We start from the raw sequence: 21077 nt of genomic DNA, 5'->3' as shown, positions 1-21077 counted from the left end.
CTGCAGGGCAATTGAGAAACATATGTGCCATTGTTTCCTCCCACAATTGCATATTCTGCATATGGGATCAATATAGTGAAGAATGCTTGCAGTTTTAGCATCTGTTGGGAGGATTTCATTAGCACATTTCCAGAGAAATATTTTGATGGCTGGTGCCGCTTCCAAGTTCTATATAGCTCGGCGAGGTCTGAAGGGTTGTCCTTCTTGGCCTCACTGTTTGCTGCTTGTCTCGGCAAGCGGCTCAACCCTCCTGGCTGAGTAAGATGAATATCATCACGCTTATCAAAGGGTTTTCCATCGCCTTCGGAGCTTGAATTATCAGTTAGTCCTTCTCGATATTGGTCATCGGGTTGTCCCTCGCCTGGGATCAGAGCCTCGCCTGGCTCCATATCGTCGAGTCCTTCTGTTTCGGCTCCACCATTTTCTCCTTGGCTCGCACGAGTAGATCATCGCGTCACCATTACCTTCCCTGCAACATATGCAATTATACTTAATTTGTCTTTTCTTTTAGAAAAGTGGGACCATAAATTTGCAGGTCACATGCAATTACTAAGTCATAGTTCAGTCTGGACAGATTAGTACAGGAAGACTTTGCAGTAGATTTTGGAGACATGTGAAAATGTCAAAACATCCCTCTTTGCATGAGGTGTTGATGATTGAGAAAAGGTGTTTTTCGTGTCCCCTTTTTTCGAGGAAATATCTCCTTCAACGTGTCATACGCCTATAGGGAAAGAATCTAATTATGACGATTAAGTACGTTTTCCCATTCTAGGAGATATATCTCATCATCTTTTAACTTATTATTTCAAACAAACTTTGAGTTTGATGACTGATTATATACTCATTAATTCCTCCCCTTGACTTAAATTTAAACTTTTAAGAAGGAGATTCCAAGATTATGGTGAGTTTGATGATGAACATCATGAAAAGTTCGTCTTTTTCAACTCTCATAGGGTGATTGCTTCCTTGTGTAGCCTACTGAATAACATCTCTTCCTAGCTCTTTCATGAAGGAGATCGTTTGAGCGCCGAAGCGTTTAAAACTCCATATTTACTCCGATCTACAACTCTCCTGAGCTACTTAAGGAAGACTTTAAAAATCTTGAAAATAACAAGAAATCTTAAAGAAAATTAGTGAAAAACGTAGATCTGTTGATCTTGAGGTTCTTCTAGACTTCTCAGATCGTGAAGATCATTTTTGAGTTTGATCTCTACTCATTCATCTCAACAGAAATCTACTTTGTAGTGTGAAAACATTTCTCTTACAGAGATTATGAAAACAACATAGATCTGTTGTTAGGGAGGTAGATTAGATCTTCATACCTCCCTAGCGCCAAAATGTAGCTGCATATTTTCTGACTACTACACCCAAGTAAGATTAAAGACTAAAAACTACTTAAACATACAAGATTCAACATGAACAAGATGTAAATAGCATGAAATGTAAAGATTGACACAAGCATATAATGTGGTTCGGCCATGAAGACCTACATCCACGGAGAAGAAGATGTTTTCTTATTGATTATAAGGTCTTACCCTTGAAAGTGTTACGTATCTCTTCTATATCTAAGTCTCTCTCACGAATTCTCTGTAGAAATACCATCTAAGATTACATAAGTTGTTCATCTCCTGGTACATGGACTGGTATTTATAGACAGAATAAACTTGTGTTCGCTTGATCGTCCGAGTTGGGTGAGCTGTCTTCCATCGTACTGGCTTCCTCAGACTCGTTCTATACCGTCCCTCGCAATGGCATACTTGGCCCTCCCTCCGAGTTGTCTCGTTCTCCCTTGGATCGTGCTTCCCTTCTGTGGAGAGCCTCGTGCTCCATCGCCTCTGAGTCGTAGTATAGATCGTCCGAGTCTTCCGTGACGATGCCCAACTACCCAAGTCTTGTTCTTATCCTTCATTAAATGCGGTCTTGCATTTTAGACTTGGCCGTCTGAGCAGACGCGTCATATTCATGTGGCGCTTGTGCAGTTGCCTCGACTGAGACAAATCCTTCTCTCAACGAATGATTCGGTGCTCCAACCTCATCATCTCATCATATATTCATCCCTTGGGATGTTGACACGTGGTCGTCGGGTATTTTACCCACACAGTGCTAGCGGCTGCTCTATCATCATAATCAGTTAAATTTGGTGCGATACACCATTTTCTATCTATATTGTGTGACACCATCTTTATCACCTTTGCTGGAATAAGAGTATGGAGTATGGACCTTCTAAATCAACCATTGTAAATTAATATTGCTATATATAGCTAATATTAATGATATTACAAAGCAAAATCATAAGGAACTTCGTGTTTAAATTCAGGAATTCAGAGAACCAATTAATCCCAGAGCCTAAAATATGTCTTCATATTTCATCTTTGTACAAATCACCTTATGTAGTTTAATAAAATAAAATGCGAGAGCAAGTTATTTTCCAGTGGAAACCATAACAAAAAAAAGACAGAATAAACATAATTTAGATAACTAATGACTCGCTATTTTTTCCCGAGAAACTAAAAGAAGAAAAGAAACCATTGCGGCATCAGAACTTGGTGGCATTTTCTTAAACATGTCTTGTATCTTCGTAACAGTGCATTTATCGAAGTCACGACCAACTAGTACTCCCCCTCCATCTCCTTCATTCGTCGCCCAAGCTTTAAAAGAAACAAGCTTCTCGACATGACTAGTGACATGATAATCGTAACCAAATTTACCACCTGTAGGACCTTTTACTTGCACAAGTTTTCTGGAGTGCAAATCGTAAAATTGAATAATATGACTTCGTTTGCATTGCAGCAACCTCCTCCAATAAAGATATATCCGGCCAGCGAATTCTGTTATTCGAGTGCTAGTAATACCTTATTAAGAGAAAAGGTAGCAGTACATTTGAAGTCATCATAAAGTGGAGGTGGAGGAGGAGGATATCGTACTGTTGTTGGAAGATCAAATATAATAGTTTCTTTTACCCAAACCTGTTCGATTCTGTCTTTCAATATATTTAAATCAACCGCACCACTATGAGTACTAGATTGCTCAACTTGAGCACAGCAGAAACATCGTTTATATTCCAGTTGATTATTATAATCCGTACGATACAAACCCTCTGGGAGTTTAATTACTTGAAACTTCTCTGAACGAATACAAAACTGCTTTGTATCCTTATCCATATCACTTGTCGTCCAAAAAAGTGCTCCATCAATACAAGGGCCAGGTGATGGATAGCTATATCCCCGTGGAAAGCCTTTTGGTGTCATTGGATGCTTAATTTCTCTCGAAGATCCAGTGCCAGTACTTTTCAGTGTCAAGATTATATATTTGTAGTACGTAGAATCAGTGCCAGCATACCTAAGAATACACATAAATTTGTACTCTTTTGCAATGACATCATATCCAAATCGGCAATCTTGGACCCATGTGTATCGTTTGGTCTGTATGCGAGACACAAGAGGTAGTAACTCGAGTTTACTAAAGTTCAAGATCTCAATGACAAAATAAGACCAATTGCCTGTTTTGGATGGAGCACCCACCATAAAACATATTGAACCATTGCAATAACCAATTCCTTGGAGAACCGTTTTTCGAAACAATTAGAGCCTTTTTGGGATAGTTTTCGAAAACAGTTTTTTGTTTTTAAAAACAAAGAAAATAGATTACAGGAAAAAAAACGTGTTTGGTAGGGACATTTTCAGAAAATGTTTTCAATTTGTTTTCCGTTTTTGAAAAAAAAATGAAAACAACAAATTATTGTTTTCTGTGTTTTCTCTTTTTTCTTTTTGTTCATTCTTCTTCTTCTTAGAACAAAGTAAGAGATCGGAGAAATGACCACAAGTTAGTCATGACCAGTATCACTATCTCTTAGACTAGTCTTTACATTTGATCTCATTTAGTTCATTTTTCTTGGTTTCCAAAGATAATTTTTTATCCTACCAAACAAATTTTAGAAAATGAAAACAAATAAAATAGGGTATGTTTTTAAAACAGTAGAGAACTATTTTTGAAAATTATTTTTAAAAACTATACCAAACAGCCTCTTAGATTCTCAATATAGGGTAAAACTTTACTTTTACCACTAAGAACAATTCCTATGGGATGAACAAACTTAGAGTTTGTTCATTTTGATCCCACTATGCCAAGAAAATGGATGTTCAAATGAACAGATCTGTTCATTTGAACATTGAGTCGCACTATCAAACGCGCGTCTGTTGCAAGGACGCGCGCCATCACCCAACAACTCGGGCGACCGCCATCATGACGCAGAGATAGAATGGATGTCGCTGGAGATACAATAGATGTCGCTGGAGATAGAATGGATGTCGCCCCTCACATATTCTCTCTCCAAAACCTGATTATTATAATTATGGTTTATTTTTATTATTTCTTTTATTAGTTAAATAATCCGTGGGACCAAACTCTTATTAGTTTATATAAATAAAATGATTAATGGGACCCAACTCTTATTAGTTTATGTTAATAAACTAATAAGAATTGCTCTAACGAACTTATCTTTTCCCAAAGAGAGCAAATTTACATACACAGATTTGTTCATTTTTCCTTGTTTCCCATAGTGGAGAATGCAGTTTGTTAATCCACGTGGTTGAACAAATTTTTATTTTTGTTCATTGTCATAGGAACTGCTCTAACGAACTTATCATTTCCCAAAGAGAACAAGTGATTCATGTGATATTCTTCGGTTTGAGCTAAAAAAAAAGAAAAGGACTTTCAATATCATCCAACTTTGTGGATAAGATCTTAAATATGAGTTGGGGATTTTTTTGGGATTCAAGAAAGTGAGCTTGGGTAAATTGGGGATCATTCACGATTAACTCAGACCATAATTTACATACACAGCAAAATTTCATCAAAGCTTTAATAGGAAGTGTTTGCAATATTTGCACAAGTACCTCATGAGGAATGTGTGCATGGGAAAAAACATAGTCTTTTGCCTCCGTGATCTCGTCTAATGTTGTTCGTTTGCGTTTCAGCATTGCTTCTCTTTGTGATCGACCCAAAACTATTGTAAGCGAACTTAGAATATAGGACAGAATATAGGAAGATTGATTGAGTTGTTCCTATACAAAGTAAGGTCAGGTTTGCGGTATTTAAACAAAGGCTAAATCGAAGGCTTTCCTTATTCCAGTCCCGACTATATCATTATTTATACCCTAGGTAGTCTCTAAGTTTTGGATAATCGGGTCACTAGCTAGGTAGTAATACCAAATGCATGCTATTATCAATATATTTTTCTAATGACATAATTGCCCTTGCACTTTATAATTTTCTATTATTTTTATTTATTTTTTATATTTATTTTAATTTTCTATATATACTTTTTTATTTACAAAAACTAGGTTCGGCAACAAGTTATCAGCCAAACCTAAATTTTCTGTGCAATAGCTAGGTTCAGGTAGTAACTTGTCAGTCAAACCTTGAGTGTTCTTCTTTTGTTTTTAACGATGAAAGGGTTAGATATATAAAAACTAATCAAAGTAATTCAATAAGTTTAGAATTTTATTTTTATCAAAAATATTAGGACTAATGCTCTTTTTTTGAACTGGTAGGTGAATATGCATAGATATGTGCTGAATTTTCCTGATCCTCGCTTCTTTTGCAACCGAGTCTACCGCTTCACTGTAATCTCTGCTTATATATCTAACTTGATCTTAAGGAAGATTTTCTATAATAATGATAGTTTCTTCAATAGTATTCTCCGTTATCCAAGAATTATTATCGTCTTTATTTATGATAGAATCCGGTAGACAAAAAAAAAACATTCTAACCATTTTACAGTACTTAGAAGAGCTTTTCCTTCTGCATGAAGGGTTGAGGAAGCTTGTTAGAGCACTTATCGGTCGAACTCGCAAGCGTTGCTACTTCAAGCTTGTTTGTCAAGTTTAGTTGCCAAAACTATAAGTCTTAATTTCTAGTCTACTTATAGCTAAGTCTCGGACTAAGATAATAAGTGTAGTTAATCTCTAGACTCCACGGTGTTCATCATGCAAAGATGAAGAACTACTCAAAGAACTGGTGGATCTTCATCAAAAAAAAAAGGTATGTGGAGACTTGAACTTATCTATCACTCAAAAGTCTATCTATTATATCTCTTATCTTGAGAAAAAAGTCGTATTGCTATATAGACTTCGATTATACACATTTTCTATTTCGAGCCGAGTTTATCTCTCTTATCAATTTCTCAAAATATGTGTTGGTAAGCTTTCGCTTTGGCCAAGTTCATCTTTACTCGTGACGAAAGTCATGTTGATTGTTTCAATCTCTTGAAAATCGCTTTGATGAAAAATAGTGTGTGAATAACCTCTATATGACATCCTCTAAGAATGTTTCAATGATTGAAATTTGAGTTTAGAATATATAACCTTGAATGGATATAAACATTGTATGTGAACTCATACTTGTGTAAGTCCAAAATCCTTGAAGCAAAGTATGCGTACTTTACTTGTTTAGGATGACCGGAGCTAAGTCCACGTACCCTTACGCGTACTGCCGGAAGTTCACATCCCGTGAATTTCTGCTGGAGTTTGTGAACTAAAAAAAAAAGTTCAATCCGGGTACTTAAGTATGCGTACCGGTATTCGTACTTAAGTGGGTTATTTTCTAAAAACATCTTATTCGTGAAATAAGACATATATAAATTAAGGAATGCAATCTTTGAAAACCGTGGATATAATGTTCATGAATTGATTCGAGTGAATCAAAATCGTTTTTGTTTCGACTGTGTCTTATATACTTCTATGAGATCTAAGCAATTGAACAACTCTCTAACTAATTCTTTTGAGTCATTTGAACTAGTTATGGTGAAGATGAATAAGGTTGATATGAAAGTGGCTAACCATTGGTTAACTATTGTGGAACCAACTAGGTGTACACATTTAGGTACAGTTACTCAAACCTAAATGAAGTTACATTTTATTTAATTGTGTATAACAAACTAAGTTCGATCTAACGGTTGAAAGATACTAACTTGAATCTAATCAGGTTTTCATCTAATGGTGCATATTGAACGCTTTGTTATCAAGGTAACTTAGATTGCAAACCCTGATTTGGAGACTATATAAAGGAGAACTCTAGCAACTGGGAAACCTAATCCCCACACCTCCTATTTGTTACTAGTTGTATAAGCTAGAGTCGGTTCTCGTTTAACCTTAGGTTTCTATCGAGACCCTGTAGATTAACGACTTGAAGACTTCATTGGGATTGTAAAGCCAGGCCCAAATATTTTCTCTGTAGTTGCGTGATTTGATCTTGCAGTTTCTATCGTATTTGAGTAGAATCGTAAGATTGGCTTGAGATTAATTTCTCCGATAAGCAAGATAGAAAAGTAGTCATGAACACCTTCGTTTCATCGTTTGTGATTCCACAATATCTTGTTTCGCTGGTCGATTAAGATTATTGTGAGGTGATTGATATTTCTAGGTTGTTCTTCGGGAATATAAGTCTGGTATATCAGTTGGTTCTTATTCACCTTGATTTATCAAAAGACAGAACAAAACTCGTAGGTATTTTTGTGGGAGACAGATTTATTCCTGTAGACTTTTCTGTGTGATACAGATTTGTTTATTAAAGTCTTCGACTTTGGGTCGTAGAAACTCTTAGTTGTGGGTGAGATCAACTAAGGGAATCAAGTGCGCAGTATCCTGATGGGATCAGAGACGTAAGGAGCGCAACTGTACCTTGGATCAGTGTGAGATTGATTGGGGTCCAACTATAGTCCAGACCGAAGTTAGTTTCTAGTAGGCTAGTGTCTGTAGCGGCTTAATACAGTGTGTTTTCAATCTGGACTAGGTCCCGGGGTTTTTCTGCATTTGCGGTTTCCTCATTAACAAAACTTTTGGTGTGTGTTATTTTTTTTTCGCGTTATATTTTGCTATATAATTGAAATATCACAGGTTGTGCGTTGAATCGATCAATTGGTAAATCCAACCTTTGATTGTTGATTGAAATTGATTGATCATTGAACATTGGTCTTTGGTATCGTTCAAGTTATTTCTCTTGTATCCAATCAGGCTCACAGATTTCTATTTGTTTGAGTGAGGATTAAATCGAGAAATTGAGATATAACTCTTTGATATACTTTTTATTAAGATTGAGTCTGACTGTCTAGTTGATTCTCTTAAAAGTATATTGGAGTTGGTCCAGAAAGATTGCTAAGAGAAATATTGGGTGAGGTTGTTAGACCCCCGGCTTTTTCAAATCCCATCCGGAACCTACCACAATATGCATGAAAGCTTTTTGATCCACAGAGTACAGAATGTAAGCATATCCCATTGATGATCCCTCTTTTTTGTAAGAAGCATCCATGAATATTATCCAATCCTTCTTAATATTGGACCATCAAGGTTTTATACCCTTTACTTTTTGGACCCAATGGGTTGTTACCCTATCCTTGATATTCCAAGATATAGTAAACTTCTTAATTTGATCGACTAAGATTGTTGGATTTGGGATGGTATTTCCAAAGACCACCTCACATCTATATTTCCAACTGAACCATAATATCGTTGCAATTTTTTCACTAAATTGCAGAAATTTTGCATTTATAATCCAATTTTCTATCCAAGATGTCATCAAATTTGTGTGAATTTGGGAGTATATTACATCTAAAAAGCAACCAAACCATATGGATTTATTGAAAAGACAACTTCTGAAGAGATGATGTTCGGTTTCCGACACCTACAAGTTGTACATTAGACACTCTGGCGAAATATTTGGGTTATGAGATGCTAGTCTACTTTTCGTAGGTAGAACCTTCTGATAAAGTTTCCAAACAAACAATTAAATTCTTGGAATAACTTGCATTTTTTCCAAAGTTTCTTCCAAGAAAAATCCATGTTATTCTCGTTTGTTCGATTCTGGTTAATGATGAAATTTTAAATGTTTTTTGCCGGAAAAATCTCCCGACCAATGATGTTTCCAACTAATTTTATCTTCTTCTCTTTTATTTCTGGAGACTGAAGATCATCTAATTTTTTGTTTTCCCAAGAACCTTCGAAATTCATTAGGTCTCTTAGACGACAAAGGATTTTCTTTATCGCTCGGCTTTTGGAGCTTATCTGAATTGGCGATCCAATTGTCCTCTTATATCTTTATGTTACATCCATTTTTCACGTGCCAAATAAAAGTATCCTTAATAATACTAAGGACTTTTTGTATACTTGTCCAAATCCATAAAAGTTCATAATTTCTTGTTGGCTCCATGGAGTTAGAGTTATGGTAATATTTTGCTTCAAGCAGTTTCACCATTGATCTTTTTTTGACATTAGCCGACTTGTCAACTTCTTTTGGAGAGCTATGTTGAATTTATGAGGACTTTTCATACCTAGGCCCCCTTGCGAATTTGGCTTGCATATGCTAGATAATCCACGCTTTTATAACCTCCTTTTATTTGTGACTCATCTTTATTCCACCAAAAATCTATTTGAATTCTATCTAATCTATCTATCGTTTCTTTAGGAAGAGTTAGCACCTGCATTTTGATAAGTTGGATAAGCTTGGAGGATGAATTGATTTAGGACTTTCCTTCCCGCTTAAGATAGCATCTTGACTTTCCAACCTTGTAAAGTTGCATAATATCTTTGGAGAAGGGGTTCAAAATTTTCCTTCGTATTCTTATCAAAGAAAAGAGGGGCGCCAAGGTATCTATCTTTTCTTTTTTTTTTATCATGGATGAATCTTAGGGATAAAATAAATTCCATATTCTTGGAGGTATACCATTTGCCCCGTGATTTCTCTAAAAGTAGATAGAATATCCAATAAATGTTTTACTTCTCCCAGGTCTGCTTTAGTGAACAGGAAGCAATCATCAGCGAATAATATGTGTGATATAGTTTGGCATGTTTGTTTATTTTAATCCCTGAGATTTTTTTATCGTCCGTTGATTTTTCAAGGAGTCTAGATGAGATCTCCATGCATAAAATAAAAAGGTATGGAGATAAGTTATCACTCTGTCTAATTCCTCTAGAATTGGAAAAAATTGGACCTGGGAATCCATTTAGAAGGATGGAGAAAGATGTGGTGGAAATTCATTGTAATATTAGATTAAGCAAGCGTTACTAAACCCTGAAGAAGGTAGTGTTTTCTTAAAGAAAGTCCACTCCACCCTATTAAAGGTTTTAGAGAGATCTATCTTTAAAGCTAAAAACCTTTCCTTTAAACTTTGGAATTTTTCATCGAATGTAGAAGTTCATGAGCGATTATGATGTTGTCGGTAATTTATCTACCCAGAAGAAAGGTTGATTGATTATGGGAAATAATTCTATTTAGAATTGGTTTTATCCTGTTGGCTAGGATTTTTGAGATAATTTTATAGATGGTATTGCATAGACTGATGGGTCTAAAATCCGCAGTTTTTGTAGAGTAAAATGTTTTTGCATAAGGGTAATGAAAGAATGATTAAATTCGTGCACCATCTTCCCTGTCCTAAAGACTCTTGAATAAAATGAATTATATCCGGACCCAGGGGTTCCCAATTAGCTTTGAAAAAATCTGGTTGAAAACTATCCAGGCTTGGGGCTCCCCCAAGGGTTCATATTTGAAAGGGTGGACAAAATTTGTTCTTTAAACGGGATTTGAATTAAGGCAAAGTTTTCTAAATCCGAAATACATGGCTGGATTATCTCCGATAGATCGATGTTGTAGTTAGTCAATCGTGTAGAACCGATTTGTGTGAAATGGTTGATAAGGAGAGAATTGATTTGGTCTTGATTAGAGAGCCAAAGGCCCGAAGAGTATGAATAACATTTATTTTCTTCCTGCTTGTGGCAGAGGCATGGGAATACTCTGTGTTATGATCATATTCTTTCAAAAATTTATCTCTGAATAGTTGATGGTAATAATCATTTCTGATTTCATACCATTTTCCGAGTTCATCTTGTAAATTTTCGTAAATATCTATATTGGATGATAAATTTCCTGATTTAAGGATATTCTCTATTTGTTTTATTAGTTTCTTTATGTTCTTGTGATTATAATCGAACGCATGTGAATCCCAATGAGCTAGGTTAGAAGACAGGGCATTAGGATTTGTTGATAAATTCCTAGTCGAGGAATTTGTAGAGTGAAGTTTGTAGGATGACTCATATTGACATATTGGAATAATGAATCTAATCTAATCTGGAAAAACCATTAACATATTGGAATAATGAATCCTAAACAGAGTAGAATCCAGAGAGTAAAACAAATGAACCCATTATAGAAAATTGAGAACCCATATTGAGAAACAAACCTGAAATATGATTAGAGATTCCAATTCGAATAGAGACCCAGAAAATGGAAACTCTGAAAATAGAGAGGCAATAAAGTCGTGGTAATAATGGGAGATTTGTAAAGAAAGAGCGCAGGCTAAATTTGACTGAGGACTGGAATTGAATATACGCTGGATTTGGATTTGGCAGTAAGATGGGATTTAGGGTTTGAGCCGAATTTGGGGATTATTGTTAGAAACTTCAATTGGGTTCGATTGAGAAGGTTGATGAAGCTATGATGATATGGAGACATGGGATATGTTTGATTTAGTAGACAGATGTAGTCGTGAACAAGGAAGTGAAAATGGGTTGTTAATTGTGGCTGCCTACTGATTTTGGAACAGAATTTAAGGGTTTTCGAGATGATTTGGGGGTGTTTACAACAATAAATGATGTTTGATTGGTGCTAATTCTATGTAATTTGGGTTTGGTGATGATTGAAGGTGTCTGTATGTTGTTTCCGAGCAGGTTTCCGAGTAGACGAGAGATGATGAAATGATTTTACAGGTTTTTGAAGATTAGCAGCGATAGCAAAAATTGGGGGATGGTGTTGTCGATGTTAAATCACCGCCATTCATTATTTCACTTTATTTACAACTGTTAGATTAAATTAGTATGGGAGGGTATTTTGGGTACTTCAAGTTACATGTGTACAATTTATGTCACGCGTACATAGACGATGACTTATCTAACTGCGCACTAGACGGAATACCTAACGACAGGAGTAAACACTAATTTTAATCTTTTTGGGGAGGAAACACTAATTAGCGATCTTGGAAGGGGAGGAAACACAAAATAGCCCTTTATTTTTTATTAAAAATCATTTTTTTATGAAAATAATTTTTTTATGAAAATAATTTTTTGTTAAAATATATTAATTTTTTATTAAAAATTACCTTTTTATGGAAAATAATATTTTGTTAAAGATAAATAATAAAAAATATAATATATTTTAAAATATAATGGTATTTTAGGAATAATAAAAGTATATGGATAAAGGGTTTTGAAATTACTTCAAAGTAACCCTATTTTATTTTATTATCATATCCCACTTAAAATTAGTATCCCCAATTACGCGTTTTTTATCAACAAAAACAGGCTTGGGTTTGTGAGAAATATTTTTTATTATACCTTTTGTTTGCAATGAGATAAAAAAGAATGAAAGAAAAAATGAACTATACCATTTTGTTTCATAGGGTCAGCTTTGCTATTCAAAAAGGAGTTGGAGCTCAGCTTGTTGCTCGGTTTCCAACTATTACATTGTCTTCCGAGTTTATTGATATCTAATAAAATTACTTTTTAATGTTAAAAAAAAGATTAAAATTAAAAAAAGAAGAAAAAAAAGTTAAGAAAACTAATAAATAAAAAATTAATTAATTAATCAAGGGTGTCAAAGTAATTTAACCACCATTAGCAATTATAGCCGACGCTAGTTAGGGTTATCACTATCGCCCTGGAAGTTTTTCGTATGCCCTAAAAATCCGGTAGCAGATTTGAATGAAACTATTCAGGTCAAGGCCTGGTTAACGAAACCAAAGAAGGCCCATTAATTCAGTTACGAGTTTAGGACACAGTTCCAGGCTCAACTTAACAGGAAAAATTCACCAACCAAGCCTAATGTGATTCTTCATTGAATTTCCGTGGAGTTGAACAAACTTGAGATCTTGGCAAGTAAGGGACAACAAATGCGACTCGATCATTGGATCGGGCTTTACATGCAAACCAGATGAATTACAAGTAGGGGAATGAAATTTACTAAGCTGAACAGCAATGGGACGATTGGTAGTAGCAGTAAAGAATGCAACCACACAGCAAGTACCTGTAAAATACGACTGAAAATCAGATTAGACGAAATATCAAGGAGGTGATACTTGTTAGGATACGACATTTAAACAAGAGCAAGTATTCATTGGTGTGACGTGGTTATATCTATATAATTTGTGAAGGACAGAGTGAGATATAAGGTGCTTACTTTATGCTCTGCCAAGAGATCCTCACCAGCGGCTCAAGGATGTAATCAAAATCTCCCATCACCAAAGTAAGGCATACATACACGACTGTATATCAAATCAATATCCTAGTAGATGGATACTAGGAAGCCTGGATGGTCTGTTGTTTCGATAGTAACACTGGTGATGTTGTAGATTGTTTTTCAGTACTTCTATTGTTCTGGATGGTTGGACTCAAAACTTTTGGTACCTCCAAGCAAAAGGCTGCTTTTAGACATTCATATGATGCGAAAAAGAGTGCTCCTTGCATGACATACATTATCAATCTCGGAGTCAGGCCCCTGATAGAAGGAAACAAGCATAGAGTTAGTAGGTAAAATGGTGGAATAGAGGCCGGCATTAAACAAACAAACAAAAAAAACTGCAATCCTCTCAAGAAAAGAGCGGAAACCATGATTTTCTAAGTGATGTAGATACAGTTAAGATGGACAGTCGAGGTAAGAATCTTATATGAACTGAAATTGGATTGTTTTCATGTACAGAAATTTACAAGTCTTTTCATATTCTCGGAAAAAAGCGTAAAATAAATCAAAACTTTTTGTACCTGTATAGACCTTTCAAGCCTTCATCTTTGGCTATTTGACTAAGCGCGTGGAAAACACCATCATATTTTCTAAGAGATCCAGGAATCTGCTCCATAGAAAAACACGAAGCAACAAAAACAAAATAAGAGTTTCTCAACCTATTGTCACGACAGAAGATCTACCAAAGATATAAACTTATCAATCCCAGTTGAGGTTCATTTCAATTTCAAGGGACAGGTCAGTGTAATATGCAAACGCACCTCAGTCTGTAGTCTTGTCTTAACAACATCAAAAGGAGTAGTGAACAAAGCTGCAGTAGATCCAGCAAGTCCACCACATATTAACTGCAAGAAAACTAGCATTATATGCTCATGAAGTCACATATCTCACTGGTTACTCCTCTCTTTGGGCACTATCTACAAATGGTACCAGACTGCACTGAACAGAAAGGATAAAAAGAATAATGGTAAAATGACAAACCGTCTGAAATGTGTTGGGATGAGTAGATTGGGTTGATGATAGAAATAACTGCTTCAAGCTTTCGTAGGTGTAAAACTGCAAGTAAAGGAAACCAAAAGCTCTTAAACTCACTTAACGTCAGAAGTGAAAAAAGCAAATGAACGGAACATAATAATACTAGTAGTATATAACAAAAATGTACCATTAGAAAGTAATTGTATGTTTTTCATGGAAAAGGATCCAACCTTGATAACAGAGTGAGGAATGTTTCTGCAAAGGATGGCACCCCACCCAGCATATAATGAAGGAAAACCGCCATGTTTAAGGATACTAACCAAGGCAGTCCTGAAGTAACAGAAAATAAGTCTTTCAATCAATGTACTAGTTACATAGAATCCATAAGACAGTAACAGAATGTTAGGCATCTACTTAATGTAAATAACTGAACCGGGGAATAGTCTTCAAAGAATATGGGGAGAATCGTAGGATTGACATAAACATTTACCATGTGTGAAAATATGAAAACATACCAGCAGTTCGGATACTGTGAACTAACTTGCATCTGCTGTTTGATGCGCTCACTTGGAGTGAAAATAAAAGAAGTGGCAACGCTTGCACAACCACCTGCTGTGCAATGGGCAACGGAACGATACTCCTGAACAGGCAATCAAAAGAGATTTCCTAGCTAAGCACAGATCACTTGCCACAACATGAAAGCTGAAACAAAGTGATGAATAACTCAATACCTGAGGCAGCCTAGGAAGCAGATATGCTTTAACTGATTCATACGTAAAGGTGTAAACAGCAGAAATTGGTGCAGATGACGCAACGTTACTTGCTATTCCACGGTATAGTCCTGATACACCTGCAGAGAAGTTACAAACAGAATTCAGAAGCCCATAGGATGCTACTACACATGATCGAACAATTACAAGTTTCTTGATATTTGTACACAATTTATATTAAGAATCTGCAGCCTTAGACTCTCACATGCTTACCTCTGTCAGAGATAATTGATCCAACAATGCCAGATATTGGCTTTTGAACCGTACTATGAGCTTGAATGACAGTCTTAATCGTATCCACAGGATGTAGACAGACGCTGACAAATGTCCCAGCCAATGCTCCAGCAAAAGCATGTCTTTGCTTTGCTAAGGTATCATTGAGTTGATTTTTCATCCCTGAGCAAAGTTCTGGAGTAGGTTCATTTTCAAGGTGCAGCTCTGTAATATGTCCTTTGCAGCTCTCATTGTCTGAAATGCGTTTACACTCTTCATTTTCATTATCCTCCAGGACTAAATCATCAACATAGCAATCTGAGCGAAGAGCAGAATTTGAAGCCCTTGAAATAACACTCTTTGCCTCTAAACCCATGACAGGTCTGAGAAAATATTCTGAACAAAGAGAGCTGACAGGCACTCCATTTTCAGCCAAATTGATACTTTCACGTGGTAACATATCTTGACATTCCATTAAACTACTATCAGAAACAACACTTTTCATGGTTAAGTTATCTAAAAGGGCACTCTTCCCTTCAAACCTAACGGCAGCACCAATTGGTGACAACGTATCCATATTTTTCAAATCAGCAACAGCACTTCCATTCATCCATCTATACACACTACCAAAATCAAACGGTATCGTAACACTAGCTAGCTTATTCAACTCTGAACTATCACGCTGTATACATCTCCTGAACAAACTATCCCTATCATTCCCACAACAAGATTCATACATCGAAATTTTCTGCACAACACTAACAAACTCAAATTTTGAACTAGACGAACATCCGGCAGCACACACTGTACTATCAACATACACATTACCTCTACCCGTGGTACTAGTATTAGCAATTTCTTTATCATTTCTTTCACCACCATCTGAATACAACACAACACTCTCTTTCACATTAACACCACTACTATCACTATATCTACCAATTCCTTTAGGCTGCAATACTGATAAACCCCGATTAGCACAATTCCATAAACCACCAACTGCTGACACAAACTCAGCCGTGCTAAGTATCTCCCTAGTCGACTTTGGTTCCGAATCAGGCATTGATTCATTTACATTTTGTTCTAAACCAATATTGGAAATATCAAATGATGAAATCTTAAGTGGAACACATGTATATTTGATTGAATTCAGTTTACTTCTTGCTGTTTTAGATGACTTACTATGAGTTCCCATCACAATCTTTTGAGTAATTGAAAATGTGTAATTAAGAATTGATCGAATCAAACTTACCTGGTCCAATTTTTGTTTCTTTAATTCAAGAAAAGCAGACCTGAACTGAACATTGCCTTAACCGAATCATCAATAGAGTGTGAAATCAGGGGGTTTTATTTTGGGGATTTGATTTTTTTTATTTTTTATTCTAGGGTTTATGGATGAAAAATATCCAAGATGTTCTTCCCCACTGTGAAGCGTTTAAATTGTGGTTCCTTTTTAAGATCCTTCTGGAGCTACCTTTCTTATTCTGGTCAATGCTAACTTAAGCCGGAGATAAGAACCGGAACCCATGAGAGCGCGTTCCTAGTCAGAGTGACGATTCTTGTTCCCACTCATTTTGGTCAGAGTTTATTCACCGGAGGGGGAAGACTCTCAGGCACACAACCATAAAGGATTATAAGAACCAAAAATTGATTAAGTCAGAATAACAATAGTTGTTTCCGACTTGGATTTGTTTGAATCAGGCAACAAAATACCCCTAATTCATAAGACCAAGCCACCGATGCGCATATTTTTGAGTTAGAAGAGGCAAACGTATTGGGTCAGATCCATATGAGTCAGATGATTTTAGTCAAATCTAAATGAGTCAGATCCAAAGAAGAAGAAAAAATTACACTCTTGACTAAGATGGTTTGCCAACAATTATCAGCATCCAGGTAAACGACTAAGCAATGTAAGAAGATGGATTAATGGAAATGATATTCAACTGGAAACAAGAGATACACGAATGAATGTTCGATCTTTAAGTAATAAACCAGCATGATGTTACATAACCCTTCGATAAAATTACAGGGGAACGATGGTAAATACAGAAAACAGATTTAACAGTTCAGTAGGGTTTAAAGAAATTGTGGCAGGGTGTTCTTCAAATGGACAAGACTTTACAACAGATAACATCATCATCACCAGCTAATCTAGGAATGGAAGAGCTCACCATCACTCCTCCAATATTTCCTGCTGTCGACACATCAAACATAACTGTGCTTAGCCCTTTCCCAATGACGAAGATGCTCTTGCCAATTGCAGCCAGTCTACAAGGTGGCCTTGTCAGCAATGGTGAAAGTCTTCCAACAGCAATCCACTCTCTACTCTTCTTTTCCCACATCATCAATCTGGTACCAGAACTCTGATCAAGCACATAGAGATTACCTTCTACAACAATGGCAGGCCCTGACCATCCTGAAACCAAATCTTTATCTGCATGCTCCCAAGTGCCACTTGAAGGTTTGTAGACAACTGCATAGACATTTGAAGGCATCGTAGAAGAAACACCACAGCGAATGTAAATTTTCCCATCCAAGACGAATGATTCTTCGATGTCAGGAACAATATTTGGATCCGAGTGAGAGGTCCAACTGTTTGTTGATGGGTCGTACATATCCCAGGAATGTGGATCACTTAAATTTGAACCTACCCCTCCAATAGCATAGAGTTTCTCGTTCAAAGCCTCACAAGCGAAATAGCACCTAGGAATATTGGATTTATTAGATGAACGAGAAATTCCAATCTAGCTGTGAATAAAATACCAGTCAATGTGATTTACCTAGCAGTCGACAAAGGAGCAGCACTATCCCAAGTGTTTCTTGAAGCGTCATAACAGTAGACTTCGTCTGTAGCGTCTTCAAACCAACCACAGCCCCCCAACAAGCACACTTTATTTCCCAACACTTCAAAAGCCATTCCCTTCCTTTTCAAGCACTGATCCGGGAGACTAGGTACAAGTTTCCAACACCGCTTTAACGAAATGGGGTCCAACACATATAAGCAAGCTCGTTCAAGCCGATCAGCCTTGTCTCTACACAACACATAGATCCAAGACTCTGCCAGATTGTGCTTTTGACGATAAGATATCCAATGTTCGCTGCAGACTAAGTCTCTCCATCTCTTAGACACGCATTTAAGAAGTGTATGATACCTCCGTGGAACTCTAGCCAAGCAGAAGAGGGCAATGTCATCTGGAAGCCCACTTAACAAGGGTGTATGAGTTTGCTGTATTTGTACAGCTTCTTCTGAATTGGCTTCACTCATTTCCGGTGGTGTAACCTATAGAAGGCCTACATGAGAACAAAATAAATAAGGATTCATCATGAAATGTGACAACTATGACAACTTGGAACCTGTTACTGCACAAGTGTACTTAAGTTATTATGAGAAACCCATTTAACAAACATTCGCCAGGCTTCTAGTTAAGCGCTAGAAAGTTCTTTCCTGAACAGAACACCATGCAGTACATTTTACAAGTATGAATTTTTACATACAATGGAAACCAGTGGCACAACAGTAACTTCTAACTTCGAGTTCTTAAAATGAGTTTATGTAACCAATACTGCGCATTAAATTTTCTATGATCCTAGATTATTAGTCAGAGAAACAGCTCCTGCCCGAATGAACATCTAAGTCCCTGCCCATTTCACAATTTTGGTCCACATATTAAAGAACAGTAGGAGACAAATTAATTTAGCCAATACACATAATGGCATAGAGCTAAACCCAATATGCCTCCTGAAAACTTCTACTAGTACTACGTGTAGATTTCCCAGAAAATCTTATGATACATCATTTCACCTAAATAAAATGTTATTAATACAAATTGCAACCAAAAGAGTAGGCTCTATGGCTGTACTATTACTAGTGTCCTGAAATTTTCCAGAATTTTATTGAACACTAAACACTTATTTGCCCCAGATGAATGAATATAGTACTGTGTAAGAGTATATGAGGTTTACCTAAAAATAGAAGCTACTGCCACAATTCAAACTTCTCCCCATAACAATCAAAAGAGGAATTTTCATGGAAAACTCAATTACCTATAACCCCGGCTTTAAGCCTTTAACTAACAAAACAATATGTGAAATTGCCTCAAAAATGATCATCTAAGTCACTTACCACAGACCTACAGAGATAATTAGTGCAGGAAAAAAAAGATCGCCATGAAATGCGAAACAACTTTGACAACTGGGGATCAATTACTGCTACAATTGTACTTAAGTAGTTACGAAAAACCCATTTCACTAACATTTCCGAACTTTCAAGTAAAACATTAGAAAGTTCTTCACCAAACTGAATGTCATGCCATACATTCTACAGGTAACAATTTTACATACAATGGAAAACCAGTGGATGGGAACAACAGTAACTTCTAACTTTGTGTTCTCAAGATGAGTTTACGTAAACCATATTGAGTAATCAATTATCTATGATCCTAGATTCTTATCAGAAAAAACAGCTCCTGCCCGAATGAACATCTAATTCCCTGCCAATCTCACTACTTTGATCCGCATACTAAAGAAACACGCCAGACACATATTAATTTAGCGAATTCACATAATGCTATAGAGGTAAATCCAATAGTACTTAAGAAGTTATGAGAAACCCATTTAACTAACATTCTCCGAGCTTTCAAGTAAAACATTAAAAAGTTCTTCATCAAACTGAATGTCATGCCATACATTTTACAAGTAACAATTTTACATACAACGGAAACTAGTGGAGTGGAACAACAGTAACTTCTAACTTCGAGTTCTTAATATGAGTTTACGTAAACTACATTGACTAATCAATTATCTATGATCTAGATTGTTATTATAAAAAGCAGGCTCCTGCTCGAATGAACATCTAATTCCCTGCCAATCTCACTATTTTGATCCGCATACTAAAGAAACACGCCAGATACATACTAATTTAGCCAATTCACATAATGCTATAGAGGTAAATCCAATATACCTCCTGAAAACAACCACTACACATAGATTTCCCATCTAACCAACTATTCAGACACTATACACTTATTCACCCCAGACATTACAAAGTATATGAGTTTAGTCTAGAAATTGAAGCTAGTACAACAACTCTAACTTATCTTCATCAATCTAAAGAGGAATTTCATGAAAAACTCACTGTAACCCTAGCTTTAACTAATAAAACAATATGTGAAAACCACCTCAATCACTGCTCCTCCACCACTTTAGTTAACCTAGGGGAGAATCCCTAAATCAATTACAAAATGGGGGTGTTTGAATAATAGACCTCTGAGAAGCAAAATTAAAACCCTAGTTTGCAAGAAGAGACCAAATTGAGAAATAATTAGAAAAAACATAACAGTTAATAAAATTAACGAAATAATGCAGAACTTGCCTGGAAAATTTTGTCTTCCTTCTTCTCTCGTCAATAGGGTGAAATGAAAACATGGAGGAATAAGAAGGCTTTTTTAGGTAGGAGATATTGTACTACTAGGAATAATGAAGAGTGTACGTCTTAGCTACGTGTCATAATCTTCTGGGCTAAATTGCTTGATTTGAATCTGACTCGGTAAATCTAAATGCGACTTGCATCTGACTCGTTCCTAATCAGATTCAGATTATGATTTTTTTTTCATTTCTCTGATGTTTGATTAGGAAACTAAAAAAAAATATAAAAAAATCTGATGTTATTTGAGGTCTGATTCAATACATAATATTTGAGTTGGTATCATTTCGTATTTGTGATTTTGTGAATTTTGAGTCAGATTTAGATATAATAATCAAATTTTGACGAAGAAGGTGAAGTAACAAAAAAGAAAATGAAAAAAATCTTGTAACACAAAATGGTTTAATAAAGCGATA

General features: G+C 36.0%; 2 protein-coding genes across 2 annotated transcripts; both read right to left on the bottom strand.

Moving 5' to 3' along the window:
- Positions 1-12607: 12607 nt before the first annotated feature.
- LOC113274577 lies at positions 12608-16711 on the bottom strand. The gene is made up of 9 exons (XM_026523962.1): positions 15240-16711; positions 14988-15106; positions 14772-14896; positions 14487-14586; positions 14263-14337; positions 14043-14126; positions 13803-13888; positions 13222-13539; positions 12608-13068 (listed from the first exon to the last, which is right to left on the bottom strand). The coding sequence occupies exons 1-8, from the start codon at positions 16432-16434 to the stop codon at positions 13341-13343; spliced, it is 1983 nt and encodes a 660-aa protein (XP_026379747.1). The 5' UTR covers positions 16435-16711; the 3' UTR covers positions 12608-13068; positions 13222-13340.
- Positions 16712-17158: 447 nt separating this feature from the next.
- On the bottom strand, positions 17159-20688 carry LOC113274576 (F-box/kelch-repeat protein SKIP4-like). The gene is made up of 3 exons (XM_026523961.1): positions 20611-20688; positions 18020-18530; positions 17159-17942 (listed from the first exon to the last, which is right to left on the bottom strand). The coding sequence occupies exons 2-3, from the start codon at positions 18502-18504 to the stop codon at positions 17342-17344; spliced, it is 1086 nt and encodes a 361-aa protein (XP_026379746.1). The 5' UTR covers positions 18505-18530; positions 20611-20688; the 3' UTR covers positions 17159-17341.
- Between the last annotated feature and the right edge of the window lie 389 nt (positions 20689-21077).

The sequence above is a fragment of the Papaver somniferum genome, chromosome 4 (assembly GCF_003573695.1).
Source record: "Papaver somniferum cultivar HN1 chromosome 4, ASM357369v1, whole genome shotgun sequence".
NCBI classification, from domain to species: Eukaryota; Viridiplantae; Streptophyta; class Magnoliopsida; order Ranunculales; family Papaveraceae; genus Papaver; species Papaver somniferum.
Note: the sequence above shows the minus strand (reverse complement) of the source record. Positions and strands in the feature narration are given on the sequence as shown.

What these genes read in the sequence shown, in the direction of transcription:
- LOC113274576 (XM_026523961.1), bottom strand. Translation starts at nt 18,504, where the DNA reads ATGAGTGAAGCCAATTCAGAAGAAGCTGTACAAATACAGCAAACTCAT. An exon ending in GCTCCTTTGTCGACTGCTAG is followed by an intron (nt 17,943 to 18,019) that starts GTAAATCACATT and finishes CAATATTCCTAG; the next exon opens with GTGCTATTTCGCTTGTGAGG.
- LOC113274577 (XM_026523962.1), bottom strand. Translation starts at nt 16,434, where the DNA reads ATGGGAACTCATAGTAAGTCATCTAAAACAGCAAGAAGTAAACTGAAT. An exon ending in TTCCTCACTCTGTTATCAAG is followed by an intron (nt 14,338 to 14,486) that starts GTTGGATCCTTT and finishes CTTTACTTGCAG; the next exon opens with TTTTACACCTACGAAAGCTT. An exon ending in GGCTTGAAAGGTCTATACAG is followed by an intron (nt 13,540 to 13,802) that starts GTACAAAAAGTT and finishes TCCTTCTATCAG; the next exon opens with GGGCCTGACTCCGAGATTGA.